The following is a 19,400-nucleotide window of genomic DNA, read 5'->3' on the forward strand; positions in this document are numbered from 1 at the left end:
CAGCAAAGAACGACGAAAGAAAACAAAAGGAAATAACATAGGATCACCAAAGACTCTCCAGAGAGTCTAGAGTGCCCACTAGCGAACCCAGGTAAAGAACTACTCAAAATCCAGCCTCAGTAAATCTCAATCACAATCTCTGCCGAAGGATGCCTAAGAGGTCACGTGTCTCAAGGCAGTGCCAAAAGAATATGAAACACAAACTCCCTGAGAGACGAACATAGACTACAACTAGCCGGAGCAATACGAAAGCACCTTCCTACAAGGACTTGCAACATAGCAAATATATGATGTTGTTCAAAGGTTATGAAAGCCTTCCTACTTGAAGAAAATCAAGCAAACAAGGAGTTTGAGTGTAGTTGTAATAAAATTCTGCACACAAAAATAGGTATTCTTGTTCAATAGAAGCAATAACATCTACATTATCATAGAAAGTAATTCACCCCTCATGTTCAGGAAAAGAAAATACCTTCCAGCAAGCACTTGTAAAATACAGAAAGCATGGTGCCGTACAAGGGTGTTGTGAAAAGCCTTGCTACTTTGAAGAAGTTGAAGCAAACGAGAAAGTGTGAAGTTGTCAACAGGGTCTTTCAAATCCTCCTTTAAGATACTCAGGTGCAAAGTGTGCGCAAGAAGTTTGCCTTGCACTGCACACAATTCAAAGAGACAAAATCCAAAAAGCACTCATTATTACCAAACGTATGCCAGCTAACTATCACCCTTAATCTATAGCTGTGTAGATGTCTCTGTGTTTAAATAAGCCCATCGTTCTTCTAAAGGCAACCCTTAAACATCTACCTCTCATAGAAGGATCGGTATTAATTAGCTGAAGAGCAAGCTTGATCCCTGCATCAAGCCCTTTTAAATGGATCTCAAGTTCAATCAATGCCTGCAAGACTTCCAGTCGTATCTTCCAGTGCATTGTTTTTGTATCTTTAAAGGGCTGTAGTATCTGTTCAAAACGATCCTGCACACGAAGAGCTTGCATCGCATCCAATACATTCAAATATCAAGGAAAGGTATGCAATGTTTGTAATCATTAGACTTTGCCTTTACCAATGGCAGCAGATGTGAGAACTTTAAGGCCAGCTCTGCCAATGTATGAATGCAACTGATAGTGACGAGACTGTTATAGCTTGGCATTATCCTGCAATTCACCAAGCTTGTTAACTGATTGACAGCTTGCAAAGGACAATAATGCTAAGAGGTATTGAACTCAAAGAGAGAGCGCAATTGATGTGTATGTGTGTGGAACTAACCAAATCAATAATACTAGGTGAGCTACAAGATGATCGTGCTCATCACCAACATAAAGAAGGAATAAAGCAGAGTAGTTCCCCAACTACAGCTAACTTTAAGCCCTACAAGTCTTCATAAAACCAGACAATTACAAACACACGTCTTTCCATTCCAACGGTTGAATTAGATAATAAACTTCCATGGAACAATGCATTGGCCACTTTAATTAGTGGGAGGGTTCCATCTCTTGCGAACATGAAACCAAGGAGATATATTGCAGTGTATTCACACACACACACAAATGTATATGTATATATACAACATACGTACATATGTATGTATGTATGTATACATACATAAATATGGAACCTGGTCAAAGGGCAAAGGAGCATGAGTCTATGATGAAAAAAGGATCACATGCAATGAGTTCGGAATCCCATGCTTCCCATTTGCCCGCAAAAATCAATGTGATAGTACTCTAAATAGCACCCACACTGCACAAGAAAGGAACATGCCAGGTGAAGAGAACATTGTCTGCCTCTCCAGCCATTAATGTATACTTGGGATGTAGCAAGACTATCCTTTGTCTACCACTCTCATCACACAAATGTATATGTATATATACAACATGCGTACATATATATAAATAGCACCCACACTGCACAAGATAGGAACATGCCAGGTGAAGAGAACATTGTCTGCCTCTCCAGCCATTAATGTATACTTGGGGTGTAGCAAGAATGTCCTTTGTCTACCACTCTCATCACCCTTTGCATTGACAAGATCGAATACATAATTAATGGTTGTATATAACATAAAAGACGAGGAAGCGCCTGTTTTGGATCCACAGTGATAATGATGTGGCTTTGATGGCAAATCATATAGAGATGTAATATTGGATATACTCCTTGGTACAAGTTTATAAAGAAGGTGGTCTTGTAGTCATACGGACAAAGCGAAAGATAACATATCACAGATGTAAATAGATCCAAAAGACGGCCAAGTTAAAAGGGGGCCTTTTACACTTAGTCCCTCCAAAAAAAAAGGATGGATGAGATTCAACCAATCTAAAACATGGGATGAAACAGGCTTCATATACTCTTTCAAACACCAGCACACATCCTACATTCTATATGCTACCTGTCGACATAATGTGAAGTTGCACAGCAATTATACTTACGTACAGCCATCACAGAGACAAAGTCCAATGTCAATTGTACCCATCCCACTGCATATAGAAGAAATGCATTGCTCAGTCAAATTTCTGACAGTGAGGCTTTTGAAAACTGTCAAAGACATTGCAGCTCCTCTCTGTGAGAGCTTGCCATCCACTGCAGAAAACTTTCCTCTTTAGCTGGCAGCATATCTAGACCAAATAACTGTGTTCAAAAGAATTAATGGGTCACCCAGGCCTACATTTGCATCTTAGGAAAGCTACACAAGCATCCCTGGCACTAAAACCTGTACACTTGTACAATTCCAAATGCACACAGTTATTGACAGCATATATACACGAATGAAGGATATGATTGGGACACCTCTGATTTTGTAGAAACGTATCATGGCCCAATCAGTGTCCTCAAATGAAAAGCAGGTTGATTAAATTCATGTTTTTGGCAGAACTCAATAAAGGTACAAGCATGCAGAAGCAAGACACAGCAAAGAGAAATTTATTGCCAGGTTTGCATCTACAGTGACGCACTAGACATCACAGATTCTACAAATCTTGAAGATTTATTGACGTGACAAGAGAAAATTGAAAGAATTACTCTTTATGAAAAGACGACAACTTCCACTAGCAAGAAGAGTAATTTTAAACAACCTAGGATTAGCCATGTCACACTCATATATTGTTCTTTTTGCCTAAAGAGGGCATGGAGTAGAGAGCAGATGGCAAAGGACTTAGGAATCAACTCAAGAATAGAGGCATCAGTGCTTGAAAGAGAGATGTTACCTGACACCGTACTTGCCTTTAATACAAAAAACACGTCTAATTGATGTTAGAAACATGGTGAAAGGAGAGCGAGACACACTTTTTTTTTTTGTGAGAAGAAATATTTTATTGCTGTGAAATAATTACATTCATAGTTACTCCGAGAGAGAGAGAGAGAGAGAGAGAGACACACACACACACAGAGTTAGGGTGTGAGGAAATAATGCTCAAATGAAGACATGAAGAAGGCTTTCATTCATTCATCAAGTATGACAAGAAAAGTGAAGTACAAGCCTTATGTAGGCTACTCGCTCACACACTAGCACCTAGTGTATATGGGATAAGTCCAATAATGACACATGGCACTCACACAATACTAGTACTAGATCACCTAGTACTACACACCAACACACTCTTTGACTATGATATCTCCAACACCCCCCTTCAGAGCAAAGAGTGTGAGACCCAACACGCAAACAGTAGACCATCCCCCATCCACCGCAATACTGCAAAGAGCAAGTCCAACTATCCAACACCTCCCGTGTGATAGTGACTTCTCAGTCAGCTTGCGACCGGCAAGGGCAAACCATCACTCGTCATCCCCTCACTCTGAACTAGGTGGTCAATACCATCATCAAAGTGAAAGACAATACATTCATTTTTGGGGGACAACCCAGGGCAGATGACCTCTTATTGACACCAAAGACATTTAATATAGAGGGACAACTCAAGGCTGAGAACTTTTATTTGACTCAACACACACACGCATACCATAAGGGCCTAGAAAGCTCAATCCTGGTCAAATGGATCCTCGTCGTCAAGAGAGAGGCCATGAACCTCTGCTGTAGCTGCATGTATCTCCTCTGGGGGCTCTTCAGGTTCAGCTTCGTCTTCAACCAAAAGATTGGCATGCTGCGCCTGTTGTTCCTGTGCTTTCTTCTTGAAGCAATAGGCTTCAATATGTCCTTTCCTCTTGCAAAACCTACAAATGATATTCTTGTTGGTCTTCCATTTGCTTGTGGAAGCAAATGCATGATCAATAGGAGAGGCAAGAACAGCTTCTCTTTAGAGTTGGTGATTTTATTACCAAAGAAGGTCTCGAGGCGACTCCAAATCTGCTTAGCTGTTGACGTGAAATCCACATGATGGATGAGAAAGAAAGAAAGAAAGAAACTTTATTAGAGTCTTCGGAAGACCGATGGGTCTATGAGACTGAAAGAAAACCTTATACAAATCACATTAAGGGTGGAGCTATTAAAACGAGCATCATCACCCATGTTGAATCCTAAGTCTGATCATACATAATCAAATACATCTGGGTATGACAATGAAAAGAAAAAAGAATGGAGTGGAGCGGAATCCTCCGTATGTCATGTCGCCCTAGCTGGTGCATAGCCGGTGATAGGACGCTGGCGTCCGTCAAGGGGTCCCGTGCGTCTCGATCTCCTGGAGGAGGCTCGACGTAAGACCAGAGCTACCGTGACTCCCGTGGGGTGTATCCCAGGTCTAAACAATGACGGGAGATCCCCCAGAGTGATCTGTGCGTCCCCTCATTGTCTCATGTATCGTGTTGCGATCGTCGGGTCTGGGACTCTATCATGTCTGCGGCTAGACACTGGACGGTCAATGTCACTCGATGGGAAGAACTCTGTGATCCTGCTCTAAGAGGTGTCTGATGGTGTGGCCAAGCTCCGCCGTCACCTGAGTAAGTACTCTTTGTGTCGGACCCCCTCGTGAATAAATGCCGCAAGACATCTCTGATCTAGGTAGGCGAGGAATCTGGAAAGGAGTCCGGAGCCGTCTCTGAAGAGATAGTGGTAGACAGCCAGCTAAGCAAACACCAATGAGGGCAATGGCCTTAGAATTTTACTGCTTCCAAATCTTTTGGTGTTGTTGATCAAGTAGCTCAACCTCGTCATCCTCAACAACATCCCAAACTCCTTCATGCATAAGCAGGAATTGCATCTTGGTTTGACATGTGATAAAGCCTTCCCCCTTAAACTTCTCAACAAGGATAGAACTTGAAGACAAAGACGTCATGATTGAAGAGAACTACGTGGAGGCGGGCAACAGCCTCGAAATGAAGCAAGACAGCTCCAAAAATACTTTGAAGTGCAACAGCAACTTCAAATAACCAAGTCGGCTGGAATATGGTCCAAACAGCAGCAAAGAAACTCCAAAATAGTGAGGCAGCTGCAGCAAATGGATGATAACAGCTCCGAAATGCAAAACCGGCTAGCGAAAGATCCAACCAAGAGAGAGGGGGGTGAGTGGCATCATATGCCTCTATCCTGAGAACGTGCTAGCCCTGAATCCTGTAGGCTGGAGAGGTTGGGTCGATGGAGAAAGTATAGCCTCCCTCCGTCAGCCATACAACCATCCCCCACGTCCTCCGCGTGCTGGGCACAATCTAGAGGACTCCCATCCAAATCCTCTCGTTGCTGAGAAGTCCCAAAGACAGTGCAGAATCGTATCCCCATCTCTATCTGCACAACAAAGGCATCTACCATCTACCGGTCTGCTCCAACCATGGACCAATGGCCAGGCCTCTCTGCAATCTTGGATCTGCAATCATCCAAGAGAAATAAGATATCTTCCAAGGCCGCAGATTGGTCCATAGACATGACCAGAAGCTGGAAATAGCCAACAAGGGATCCTGCCACTCCAACCAATGACGCTTTCCTGACATGGACCAAGCTGTCACCTCCAGATGCAAACCCACCCAATTCGAGCGTGCAAGAGAAAACGGGCACGTTCTCTACTCGATCCAAGTGCCCTATTCGAACTCAACAAAACCACTTCCCCGGATCTTGTTCAATCTCTCTAAGAGGTCGGCCCTCCCATAACCAAAGGCACCACCTCGCTCCTCCCCGTCCAATCAATGCTAACACTAGGTCGTTTGTCTAGTCCTTGCTCAAACGACGTACTACTTTGACACTCTACCACTCCAACGAATCAAAAACCCCACCCACCTCGATCCCTCTCGTAGTCTCAGGATGGAGAAGGCTCCCAAGCCCTATGAAGTAGAGTTTGCACCAGTAAAAGGCAAGGGACTGTTGTAAAAACTAGATCGTGGTCCTCGAGGACTGTTCATACCAGAGGTAGGGGGCCGAGGCACAACGCAATCCTTCCCACCATTCCTCAAGGATCGCAGCATCAATCTCCATCATCCGAGTGCCTACCCGACTTGAAATGGGGAGTATTTGCAGGTGCTTGTTTCACATGTCATGAGTTTGGCCACTTAGCCTCACAGTGTCCTGCAGTCCTGCATCAGCTCCCACCTACAGCTATTGCTCCAGAAAATACTTCCCCTCCAACTTATGGTCCGGGGCCTAAGGCTATGCCTAGCAAGTTGGGTGATGTGGCATAGAAAATGTGGTTCAGGTTTCAGCCACGCAAAAGGATAAGGGAAAGGGCAAATTTTCAAAATCTCATGCCTCTCCCCAGGGTGCCTTGCAACAAATTAAAAAGGTATTTGCGCTCAAGCCACGACCGTTACAATCTCGCCATTGGGATGCCTCTACTTCCACTCCTGGTCAGGCCTCTACCCCTGCTGATAGCCTCACTTCTCAACTGTGGGTTGATGTGCTAAAGAGGGGCATCCCTGTATGTGACAATAATGAGGATTATAGAGCTAATGATCCAGGAGGCCAGGTGGACGTTGATGTCATGGCTGAGACCTGACAGCTTATACCTTTACTATGCTTATTGGTTCGGCTGTACATATCTTCTATGTCTACTTCAATTACTTGCATTACATACAATGTTCAAGGTCTTTGCAATGTCAATAAGTGGAGACTTTTTTGGCACTATGTACATAGAATGCACCCCGATGTAATTTCTTTACAGGAACACAACCAACACTTCTTGGCTGGCCAGCAAGGCCACTTTGCTGGTTATGATATCTTTTATGCTGGTACAATGCACTTTTCGGGGGTCTGCATGCTGGTGAAACATGCTATGCAGCCCACGGTTGCTTGCAATGACCCCCAGGGTCGATGGATGGTGATCAGATGCATCTGTCATGCTGATCTTTATAAAATAGCATCTGTTTATGCCTCTCAAACTTCTGCGACAAGAGCTCGAATGTGGGCCTCCCTCAAACAATATCCATGGCTGTCCAATGCCTTTTTGTGTGGAGACTTTAATAACTCGCCTGCCATCCAAGACAACACCACTCATCGTTCTCACATGATCCCCACTGAGCTTCGACATTGGGAGGATATGCTTTCTTTCTTGCATGCAGAAGATTTATGGCTCTCAACAAGGGATAGAGATATGGGCTATACATACCGTCACTATGCCTTTACTCATTACTGGGCTCGACTTGACAGATGGTATTTGTTGCATGCTCAGCAGTATGCTAGTTTTACATGTGCACTATGGGTTGATCATTCCCACTTGCTATCTGATCACTTTCCAGTATGCTTGACATTATCTATAGCACGTTTGACAGATGATATGCCTTTTTTTGGTCGCCGCCTACTCCATGTTAATAGTGCTTATTTGCTTCATCAACAATTTCAGAACATGGTGAGAGTGGCTGTCCGCCCCCTCCTCTTACATGCTCAGGAGCACATGGATTTCGCTTGGATCAGTCTTGCTCATCGCTTGCAGGCTGTTATTCAAGATTATGGACGGAGTTACATGGGAAACCTCAGGCTTAAGCTGCAATGGGCTCAATCTCACAAGCAACAAATGGATGTAATCAGCTCTTATAGGCAGCTCACCTCCTCTGAACAGGATTCTTGTGCTTATGCGGTTCATATCATCCATCAAAATGATCTTCGCAAATTAAAGAAGTGGCAAATCTGAGCTCGCATGAAACCCCTTTTGGATAAGGGCTGCTCCTCCAAAACCTTCTTTGAAAGCCTGCATGCCGATAGGCGAAAGGAGAATATTTGCAGGATCAGGAAAGATGATGGCACCTGGACCACCTCCAAATCAGAATTGGAATTGCAATGCTCTAGTCATTTCCAGCATCTCTTTTCTCCTCAGCCTGATCATTCAATGCAAGTGAATGCAGCTAGGTCTCAATTTCTGATGCATGTTCAGCCTATATTGTCCCCGGAACAGGCTCGTGCACTGGAGCAGCCCTTTATCCTTAATGAACTGGATGATGCTTTGAGTCATTTACGTAAAGGCAGCTCTCCTGGTTGGGATGGATTGACTGTTGAATTTTTCCATGCATTTTGGGATGATCTCAAGAACACTCTTCTTCGTATGATCAATCATGCTTGGGCAAAACAATCTCTTCCTCCTTCTTGGAAACATGGCCTTGTCAAATTGATCCCCAAAAAAAGGTTATGTGAGACAATGGCTGATTGGCGGCCCATATCTCTTATGCCAGTCATTTACAAACTCATTGCCAAAATGATTGTCCTCAGGGTTCGATTCATTTTGCAAGCAAGACTTCATCCCAGGCAGTATGGGTTTGTTCCCAGAAGGCAGATTACTGACAATATCTCCAATGCTTTGCTTGCAATTGAGTATGCCAAATATTTTAAACAAGATGTTCTCATTCTGCAAGTGGACATTGCGAAAGCATTTGATACTGTCCATTGGGATTTTATTTCTCAGACTATGCATAAATTGGGATTTGGCCCTCAGCTGGTCCATATTATTTACTGGTTCTATTCTCATGCCACTGCGCAGTGTTTGCTTGGTGGTGGGTTGTCAAGAACCTAGACTATGACCCGCTCAGTGAGACAGGGTTGCCCTCTTAGTTCGCTACTATATGCCATTGCTACTCATCCGTTATTGTTGCATATGGACCATCTTGCAGATACAGGGCAGCTTCATGGCTTGCAAATTCCAAGGGCACAGCCATTTCTTGCACAGGCATATGCTGATGATTCATATTTCATGCCCAGGAATTCTCAAAGTGACCTCTCTCATTCGATGCATACTCTGAATGACTTTGGCATAGCTGCTGGACTGCATACTAACTTTCAGAAATCAAATCTTCTAGCATTGAAAGAAGCTGATTGGCATGCACTTCTCTGGCCAGGCCACATTATTTCTTCCCATACTATTGTGAGGCATTTAGGGTATCCCATTGGCTGGAATATTACCCCTCAACAACAGCTCAAATGGGTGCTTCAAAAGATTAACAAGAAGCTGGAATACTGGCATTTGTCCACTTGGCCTCTACATGTTCGACTTCGGATAGTACAGTCCATCATTATGGCATATGTGCAATTTTATTTGCCTCTTCTTCCCTGGTCTTTTAAGCATTTGGCTTCCTATATGTCCCAAGCTATGGAGATATTTTGGAAAAGCAAATCTCACAAAAAGGCTTTGCGACTACTTTCCATGCAGTCTGTTTGTTCTCCTAAGACTCATGGGGGACTGAATATTCTCAATCTTCAGTTTCATATGTTGGTAAGAAAGAGCACTATGATTGCTGATTTTTTTCAGCGAAAACAGCCATGGGCTATTATGTTAGCAGCTATGTGTGGAAACATGACGTCCCATGTATATGGGCATTAATTTACAGATCACTGGGAAGCAGTCATGACCACATTTCAGGGGAAAATTCCTGGTTGTCCTGTTTCTACTGCTTTTATTCATGATTGGAAGAGAATTCTCTCTTATGCTAAATGGTCAGGTGCTTCTTCCCATCATGGTAATTCTCTTCGCTTGGAAAGCATCCATTGGAGCAAGGTGTTTGAATCGCCTCTTGCTTTACATGCACCTATTAAAGCATATAATCTTATGAAATTGGGCATAAGATTTGTCAGAGATGTTGTGGATCAACATGGTTATGTACTTTCATTTCCACAAGCTTGCAGGACATTCCCCTTGGGTCTGCATCATAGGCCCATTTGGAGAATACTTACAATCATGTTGCAGCCATTTGTTCATGTTCCTCCACTATTTGTACAGGACAGATTACTGGACTGGAATCTAACTTCCTTATCTCCCGGTACCTGTTCACTTTCAATGCATAATCTGGCCTCCTTGATGGTCTACAGATTTCTTCTTCCACCGCCATGAATTGATAAGCATGCCAACACTCTTTGGAATTTGGATAGGCCTTTATCTTGGTGGCAATCACAACTCAAGAAAATTTGGAAAGCTAAAATGCCATTAAAACAGAGGCTTTTCTTTTGGAGATGTATAGTGGGAGCTTTTTCCATTGGGGTGAAATTAGCAGCACGTCGTATTGCTTCCTCTTCTTGCCCCCGTTGCTCTCATCACCGTGAGACAGTTCCCCATTTGTTATGGTCTTACCCGCACTCTCGGATATTGATCACTCATGTCTCTCATTTGCTGCAGCTTCGGTTTCCCTCTATCAGATTCGGAAAACTCTTCTGGATGTTTGGATGCCTCTCATCTCAGATGTCTCCCTTCCTCCTTTTCTTTCACTAGGCTCGTTTCTGGGTACTATGGACTATTTGGACACAGAGATTGCATTCTAGGATGGGACAACAGTTTCCTCAGGCATATGCTTTCTTCAGAATGTCCCTCAAGCAATCTTTATATGATAGTTATGCTGCGAGGGACTTGGATGCTACTAGTCTTGAAGTGTTTTCTGACTGTTTTTTGAGTTCTTCCATTAGGCTCTTTTTTGGAGTCTAATGTCATGTACATTGATTTCATGTTAATAATATAGTTACTGGTTTCACAAAAAAATGTGTGTGTGTGTGTGTGTGTGTGTGTAAATATGCCATATCTCAATCATGGCTTCAGGCTCAAATGTCTATACATATCCTAGAAAAGAAAGATCTGCAGATGCCAAGCGTCATCCTTCTCAACCTACATCACAGGATGATGAGCTTACTATGGAAGCTCAATATGTGTTTCATACACTCAAGGATGACTTTGAGCAGTCACGACAGGAATGGGGCAATCTTGGCAATGGGATGCTTCTTCTCCCTTACCAGGACAGGCTTCTACTTCAATTCCTGTCCTTCAAAATTGGGTGGGGGTTTTGAAGAAGGGTATCCCCATATGTGATTCTGAAGAAGGGGAGAATGCCATCTCTTTTATGGATCATGAAAGCCTGCAACCCATGCAGGCAGAGGCTTTGCCTCTCTGATATCTTGTTTCATACTTATACTTTCTTGTATATATCTCTTTCATGCATCAAACACTTAAGTGCTTTACATACAATGTACAGAGCCTCTGCAATGTCTCAAAGTGGAGGCTTTTCTGGAATTATGTACATAAAATGCAGCCTCATATTGTTTGTTTGCAAGAGCATAATCAACACTCTAAGGCTGGTCATCATGATCACTTTGGCGGCTATGATATATATTATGCTGGTACCACTACCTACTCAGGAGTATGCATAATAGTGAGACATGAGCTGGAGCCTCAGTTAGCATTCAATGACAACAGTGGCAGATGGATAGTCATACAATGTAATGTCAATGGTGACATTCTTGAGCTTGCATCAGTTTATGCCTCCCAGACCTCTGCCATGAGGGCTTCTCTATGGGATTCTTTAAGCAAATATCCAAGGAGATCCAATGCATTTATCTGTGGAGATTTTAATAATTCTCCTCTGCTGAGAGATAACACCACTTCAAGATCTCATATGCTTTCATCGGAAAGACAAAAATGGGATAGCATGCTTCTTTCTGTGCAGCCTGAAGATTTATGGCTGCTTCTACAAGGGTCAGTGCCCGGATATACTTTTCATCATAATGCATTTACAACATACTGGGCAAGGCTTGACAGATGGTATTTGTTCTATCCACAACAATATGCAGATTTTAGCCTTCATCTCCTCATAGATTTCTCATTGGGCTTGTCAGATCATGCCCCATTATGGATAAATCTGCAATTTGGTATGCCACTGGATGATTTGACGACTCTCTCCAACAGATTACTGCATGTTAATCAGGCTTATCTTCGACATCAATATTTCCAGCAAATGATCAGATTTGCAATTCATCCCTTGCTTTTGCATGCTCAGGAGGACATGAATTATGCTTGGGACAGCTTTGTCTCTCGTATATAGAATGTCATTAGGGAGTATGGAAACTGGCATATGACTAAATGGAGGAATGAGGTTAAATGGGCAAAAAGGACAGCACAACAATTGACTGAATTTTCACATTTAAGGCCTCTCTCTGAATCAGAAAATGATTCCCTTTCACATGCCCGGATTAAATTGACTGCTAATGATCAGAGGAAATTGCACAAATGGCAGATTAGAGAAAGAATGAAGCCCCTCATGGATAAGGGCTGCTCATCAAAAGCCTTTTTCCAGGGCCTGCATACTACTCGAAAGAAAAACTCATGTCTCAGGGTAAGGAAGCTAGATGGCTCTTGGACGCACTCTTTCTCTGATCTCCAAGATGAATGCCAAAATTATTTCCAGAAATTGTTCACTGCTCATGGTTTCCCATCAAATCAAATGACTGATGCGAGGACTGAATTCCTCCAATATGTTTCTGAAATAGTGGAAATGGATGATGCTCTTACCTTGGAGAGACCTTTTACTGATACAGAACTTGATAATGCATTGTTCCACCTTAGCAAATACAAGTCCCCTGGCTGGGATGGCCTTACGGTGGAATTTTATATTTCTTTTTGGGATGATTTGAAAGATGTTCTCTTACAAATGATCAATGTTGCCTGGCAAGAAAATCAACTTGTGCCAAAAAAAAATCTCTGTGATCATATGTCAGATTGGAGGCCTATTACTTTGATGCCTGTGGTTTACAAACTCATTGCCACAATGATTGTGTATAGGCTTCATGGAATACTGAATGCGGGCCTTCATCCTCATCAGTATGGGTTTGTGCCGCGAAGACAAATCCATGACAATATCTCCAATGCATTGACTGCAATTGAATATGCTAAGTACTCGAATCAAGATGTGCTCATATTGCATGTAGATATCACTAAGGCATTTGACACTCTTCAATGGGATTTTATCTCTCAAACCATGACAAAGTTGGGCTTTGGTCCCAAGAGAGCAAATGCAATTTGTTGGCTTTATTCTGGCTCTACCTCCCAGTGCATTCTCGGAAGTCATCTATCTCGGTCATGGATATTGGGTAGATCAGTCAGACAGGGCTGCCCCCTTAGTGCTCTTTTCTATGCCATTGCGACTCATCCCCTCCTGATGTATCTTGATCATCTTACAAGCACAGGACAGATGACTGGTCTTAAAATCCCTGGGGCTGCATCTTTTTTGGCACAGGCATATGCTGATGATTCCTTCTTTATGTCACAGAACTCTCCTCGGGAAGTCCGCATGCTTATGACCACATTATCATTGTATGGATTAGCGGCGGGATTGCATGTCAACTTTGACAAATCCAAATTGCTTCCCCTGAAACAATGTGACTGGCATTCTATTCTCTGGCCTGGTCAGATAGTGCATTCCAAAGATGTAGTCAGGCATTTGGGATATCCTATAGGATGGCATATCACCAGGAAGCAACATCTAAAATGGATCTTCCAAAGACTTCAACATAAATTGGAATATTGGAAAATTTCTACTTGGCCACTTCATGTCAGGCTCAGAATAGTACAGTCTATTGTAATGTCTTATGTTCAATTCTTTTTGCCTTTGCTACATTACTCCTCTAGAGATATCTCAGCCTTTATGTCTCAAGCTATGGAGCTGTTATGGAGGACAAAAACTGCTGTGAAAGCATTGAGACTGCTGAAGATGGAAATGGTGTGCTCTCCTAGGATGCATGGAGGACTTAATGTTCTAAATATCAGATATCATGTACTTGCAAGGACGGCGACTATGCTCCATACCTTTTTCCGTCAAAAACAGCCATGGACTTGTATGATAGCATCCATGTGTGTCAAACATGAGGACAACTGCTTATGGCCATTGGACTACTGATCATTGGGAGGTTGTCATTGGGAGATTTGTAGGTAAGATTCCTGGCTGCCCTTTCTCTATTGCTTTGATACTGGACTAGAAACAAGTGCTTTCTAAAGTCAAATGGGCTCCTGATAATCACTCGGGGACAAACTCGATGAGGAAAGAAAGTATTCATTGGAGTGCCATCTTTGACATTCCACTTGCTTTACAGGAACCGGTTCGAGCATATAATCTCATGAAATTGGGAATTAGATACATCAATGATGTGGTAGATGATCACGGCCATGTCTTATCTTTTCCTCAGGCCACTGCCTCTTATGCATTGGGAATGCATCACAGATTGATATGGAAGAAAATTGCTGATCTCTTGCATCCTTTTCTACCTATTCCCCCTGTGGCCGACACAGACAGGCTTATGGATTGGCAATTGTACCCCTCTGCTACATGCTCTCGTCCTATTCCTCTGCCTGTTTTGACCTCCATCAAAGTCTACAAGCTTCTTCAGCCTGCCCCTTGGATTCATCAATATGCTAATACTCTGTGGCATATCAGGCAGCCCCTTTCATGGTGGCGGAAGAATCTCCGACTATTATGGAGGTGTAAAATGCCTTTGAAACAAAGACTTTTTCTTTGGAGATGCATGACCGGCACATTGTCAGTGGGAATCACACTTGCCAAACGTCACATTGCACCACCCACCTGCTTACGGTGTCACGCTCCTTCAGAGACTGTCTCTCATTTGCTTTGGCACTGCCCGTCTACTCGGAACCTCCTTGGGAAAATTTCATATCATCTTCGCCTCCGTTTCCCGAGTCACACATTTAAGAAACATTTTTGGTTATTTAGCAGATTTAGGAGGTCTTTATCTCAATACTCACTCTTTCTCTCGTGGGTGAGATATTGGGCTCTTTGGATAATCTGGGAAGAGCATAATTTGGCATACTTGGGCCGCCAGTTTCAAAAGTCATATGAATCTTTTAGAGCCTCATTGTGGCAATCTTTATATGATGCCTGCCATGAGGGTGATATACATGCATCTTGCATTGAGCTTTTCTTTTTATGCTTCTGATCTTTGGGATACTCTCCATCTTGGAGACTTTCCCTCTTGTAAAGTTATGACAATATAAATACAATGCACTGGATTTTACCAAAAAAAAGTGTGTGTGCGAGAGAGAGAGAGAGAGAGTAGGGAGTGAAGAAGTGGTACACAAATGTAGAAACCATGAAGGCTTTCATTCATTCATCAAGTATGACAAGATAAGTGAAGTAGAAGCCTTATATAGGCTACTCACTCACACACTAGCACCTAGTGCATATGGGATAAGTCCCATGATGACACGTGGCACTCACAAGACTCACAGACATGAACTAGTACTAGATCACCTAGTACTACACACTAACACATCACATCACCACACTCTTTGGCTATGATATCTCCAACACCCCCCTTCAAAGCAAAGAGTGTGAGACCCAACACGCAAAGAGTAGACCAATCCTCCCTCCACCACAATACTGGAAAGAGCAAGTCCAACTATCCAACACCTCCCGTGTGACAGCGACTTCTCAGTCAGCTTGCGACCGGCAAGGGTAGACCATCACTCGTCACAAACCAAAGTAAAAGACAATACACTCATTTTTGGAGGACAACCTAGCTTATTGACTCCAAATACATTCAGTTTAGAGGGACAACTCCAGGTCGAGAACCTTTATTTAACTCAACACAAACACACATAGAACTAAGCATATCATCTTCCTCCTCAGAGAGAGATAGCTCATGCAACACAACAAATGAAGCTTCCTACTCATGTCCAGTAAATGTAGCATAAATATTCTTCAGCTTGTCCACGTTCTCCTTGGCTGAAGTAGTGAGGTCTAGTTGATGAAGTAGTTTGTTAGCCAAGTTCACACTAATAAATGCCATTGCTTTGTCATTCTGCTCATTCCTAGCTGAGAGTGGTGTTGAAGAGTCTTCACCACGAGGATGAGGCTCCATAGTATCAAACTGAGGTAACAAAACCGACAGGCTGAAATGGATAACCAGCAAATGAAGAGCTGGTCCAGGGCTCTGAAATGGATCAGCAGCCTTCACAATGCAAGGCAGTTCAGAGGCCTAGTGGTGCTCCAAATGTGAACCCGAATCAGAAAGCAGCAGGTATACGCCCTGAAATGTAGAAATAAACCACGAGGTGAGCACTTGTGGGCGTGATAACTGCCCAAGGTGCTGCAGCAGGTCCGAAACCCTAAAAATGGCTCACGAGGACACTCCGAAGTACAAAAACAGGTCAACAATGTGAAAGGTGGCTCCCTAGAACAGCTCCGAATGCTGTAGCAGGTCTCTGCTGCAAAAAACCGCTGATGTAGATGTGTTGGAAGCCAAGGAACTGCTCAAAAATGCTTCTGTTGTAGGCGGTTCTGCAACAAAAACCCTAGAACACCTTGAAAATACAAGCATGAGCTCCAAAACTGGCCGAAAATGCCTCCAAATAGGTCGAAAATCTGCAACCAACGCGCATGGATGGGCTGCTCTGCTGCAGCGGCCTGGAAACCCTAAAAACGGGCATGAAGATGCTTTGAAATGGCTTGAATTTCCACACGTGCTGCTCCTAACAGACTTCAACAAAGGCATCTATGAACAGGAGGCAATGGAGAGGCTACACGTGTAGAAAGGAGAGGAATGAGCAGCAAAGATGGCAGCTGTGCAGAAACCCTAAAAGGGTACAAAGCAACTGAAAGGAGACAGAAATGAGGCTGAATCTGGGGCGGAAATGTGCAGGGCTGAGGCGGCTGCAGGAAGAAAGGTTTGATCAAAATTAGGGTTTCGGATTAGGATTACGTCTAGGATGACATAGCAGCTATGGCAGGGTGAACCTGCTCTCATACCATGTTAGAAGCATGGTGTGTGTGTGTGTGTGTGTGTGTGAGAGAGAGAGAGGCTAGGGAGTGAAGAAGGGGTACACAAATGTAGAAACCATAAAGGCTCTCGTTCATTCATCAAGTATGAAGTACAAGCCTTATATAGGCTACTCACTCGCACACTAGCACCTAGTGCATATGGGATAAGTCTCATGATAACATGTCGCACCACAAGACTCATACACATGAATTAGTACTAGATAACCTAGTACCACACACTAACACATCACATCACCACACTCTTTGGCTATGATATCTCCAACACAGTGTCCTTCACACAGAATACCGTGTCATTTGCAAACTCTGAATCCAAAAGTAGCTCCTCTTGGCAGATACGGAGCCGCATCCCCAAGAGGTTTGCTACCTGGGAGAGTAGAAAGTAGCCCAAAACCTCTACTAGAGAAAGAAGGCAAGCCTTGAGAAACTGAGCGAGAAAGAGCAAAGGCCTCTTCTATGTAACCACCTATGATCATTCATATGGCACTCCCTACATCCATAGCTGAGACCCCTTGAATCCATCTATCCTGAAAGCCTATCCTCTGCATAGTGCCCTCCTGAAAAGACCACTCGACCCTATCATAAGCCTTCTCAGAACTAGAAGGCGTATTGTGATAGCTTCTCCCATGCCCAATCCATTGCCTCCTAAAAGGTGAAAATATTGTCCACGATACTAAGTTCCTGAACAAAAGCTGTTTGTGTTAGCAAGGTGAGGCCTCAACTCTGGTGTCCAACAAACTGATCAGTCTCCACTATTGAATGTCAAACATGTCCCTCCCCTTCCGGATCAAACAAATCAAGCCTCAACTCCATGACTGAGAAACAAATCTAACCTCCACTCAAGAAGGGAAGTGAGGATGTTGTCCCACAAGATCCTCTCTAGGGCACTTCTAAGGCGAGAGAGCCTTGAGGGCCTTCCAAAGCTCCTCATCGATGAACAACGCCTCCCCTTCGAGATCAAACAAATCAAGCCTCGACTGAATGATTGAGAAACAAATCCAACAACCTTTCAATGACTGAGAAACAAATCCAGCCTCCACTCAAGCAGGGGAGCGAGGATGTTGTCCCATAAGCACCTACCTAAAGAAGGACAGAATCAAACCATCTTCTCCAGGGCACTTCTGAGGCGAGAGGGCCTTGAGGGCCTTCCAAAGCTCCTCATCGATGAACAATGGCTCCAACTACCTACCTAAGCTCCGAGGGACAGAAGGCTACCGAGACGTCTAGAGAACTCCACCTCTCCCACGGGTCACTACTCTCTCCGAGGGACAGAAGGCTACCGGGATGTCTAGAGAACTCCACCTCTCTCCCACGGGTCACTACTCTCATCGCAAAGATGAACTACTCCCACGTATGCAATTGAGCCCCGGGCATCTCTGAGAAGGAAGCTTCTCCCAGCTAGCCTCCACAAACTCTAAGTTGTTGAAGTCACCTCCGACAACCCAAGAGTCGACGTCTAGGAGGCTCTCAATCAATTGCCTCCTGAAAGCAAGGGGTTGTCCTGCAAGCAAGGGTGTACACGTTTAGGATTCCAATCCTGGAATCTACCATCCGAAGATCCATCCAAACTGCTCGTCCTTTGACAAGCTCACCCTACTCAAACAAATCCGGGCCATTTCATAAGAAATACAAACCCCTCGACTATTGGCTACTGCCGGGGACCAAACCATGAGGGCCCCTCCCCGAAAGAAGGCTGTGGCGGCGTCTGATATCAAATGCTGAAAAACTATGCTCCTAAACCTTTTGCTCCTACACTCAATGCAATTTCTCCCTCCTTCAGGAAGGACTTTCCCCAAAACGAAAACAAAGTGAAAACGCAAAATTGGCTTCATACCTCTCTTGGTATTTAAGTAGAATTGTCATTTCTCTGGGATCTAAGCGTAATCAAAGAAAATCCACTGCTCATGCTACCAAAGGTCTCTGAAACTCTTGGCGAAGTATCATTTGTTGTTGCTGCTGACGTGCACAATATTGTCAGCCTATTTGGGGGGGGGGGGGGGGGGGGGGGTGAACAAGGCTCTCCTGTGGGTGCAAGCATGTACGATAACCATGGATTTTTGTGACTTCATAGGGGTTTCGAAAGAGGGGATTAGTCCTCATCTGTCTAACAGCGCGTCAGAGACATGACAGGCTCAAAACATGCCTTCAAGGCCCCCTACATCATGAATAAAGCCTCTATCCCAAGATGGCTTAACGACCAATGAGTGACACCTTCGGCCCCACCCAGAGCACAACTACTGCTAGGCCCAATCCGTAACCATTTGGCGAGAAACCCGACTAATAGACATGAGTAATCTAGAGCTCCCTACCCTAGGGACCAACCACTCCTCCATCATATGGAACATCTAGTTCCTCATCACAAGATCAAAAAGCATCAGAGTCCACTTCTAGAGTCCACTTCTAGAGTAGTGGCGAAGTTGAACCTCGAAAAGGATGAGAAGAGAAACCAACCACCCCAATGGAACCCCCCTCGTGGGGCAGAAAGATCACAAGTATCACCTCAAGGGCATGGGT

General features: G+C 43.9%; 1 protein-coding gene and 1 pseudogene across 1 annotated transcript in view; one reads left to right on the top strand and one right to left on the bottom strand.

Moving 5' to 3' along the window:
* The window catches only part of TAF2 (TBP-associated factor 2), a 198,714-nt gene that overhangs the window by 23,724 nt on the left and 155,590 nt on the right, over positions 1-19,400 (bottom strand). The window contains exons 22-24 of the mRNA XM_087392221.1: positions 1,057-1,147; positions 799-967; positions 470-647 (exon numbers count right to left, since the gene is read on the bottom strand). Coding sequence (XP_087248347.1) covers positions 470-647; positions 799-967; positions 1,057-1,147 — 438 coding nt within the window. The remainder of the gene's footprint in view (positions 1-469; positions 648-798; positions 968-1,056; positions 1,148-19,400) is intronic.
* On the top strand, positions 13,960-15,045 carry LOC147888954 (uncharacterized; annotated as a pseudogene).

The sequence above is a fragment of the Dipteris shenzhenensis genome, chromosome 21 (assembly GCF_047967505.1).
Source record: "Dipteris shenzhenensis isolate YYH24624 ecotype China chromosome 21, Dip_SZ_1.0, whole genome shotgun sequence".
Classification (NCBI taxonomy): Eukaryota; Viridiplantae; Streptophyta; class Polypodiopsida; order Gleicheniales; family Dipteridaceae; genus Dipteris; species Dipteris shenzhenensis.